Source organism: Penaeus monodon, chromosome 23 (assembly GCF_015228065.2).
Source record: "Penaeus monodon isolate SGIC_2016 chromosome 23, NSTDA_Pmon_1, whole genome shotgun sequence".
In the NCBI taxonomy this organism is placed as follows: Eukaryota; Metazoa; Arthropoda; class Malacostraca; order Decapoda; family Penaeidae; genus Penaeus; species Penaeus monodon.
Window position 1 is genome coordinate 9,078,079 of NC_051408.1, and position 262 is coordinate 9,078,340.

Below are 262 nucleotides of genomic sequence, written 5' to 3' on the forward strand. Positions count from 1 at the left end.
AATGACACCTCTAAACTCACCCTTCCTGTTGACAAAGACGCAAGGATGGTCGAACAGGAGGTCCCGGAAGGCGTTGCACTGGGGGTCAATCCTCGGCTCTTTGCACAGGCAGGTCGGCTGGAACCAAGAGTGAATCACCAGAGTCCGGAGAGCTGCCTGGCACCGGGAGACGGTCACGGTTGAGCAAGCCACTGTCGGGGAGAGGAAGAAAAGGCTTTGTTTCATATCTGTTTAAGGTTGGTTTTGCTTTATTATCGTTTTG

At 52.7% G+C, this 262-nt stretch overlaps 1 protein-coding gene across 2 annotated transcripts in view; it reads right to left on the minus strand.

Annotated features, from left to right (window-relative positions):
• Window positions 1-262, minus strand: part of LOC119587789 — a 122,239-nt gene that overhangs the window by 68,975 nt on the left and 53,002 nt on the right. For both annotated transcript variants that reach the window (XM_037936487.1, XM_037936486.1), the window contains exon 2: window positions 21-191. In XM_037936487.1, the coding sequence (XP_037792415.1) occupies window positions 21-191 (171 nt within the window). The remainder of the gene's footprint in view (window positions 1-20; window positions 192-262) is intronic.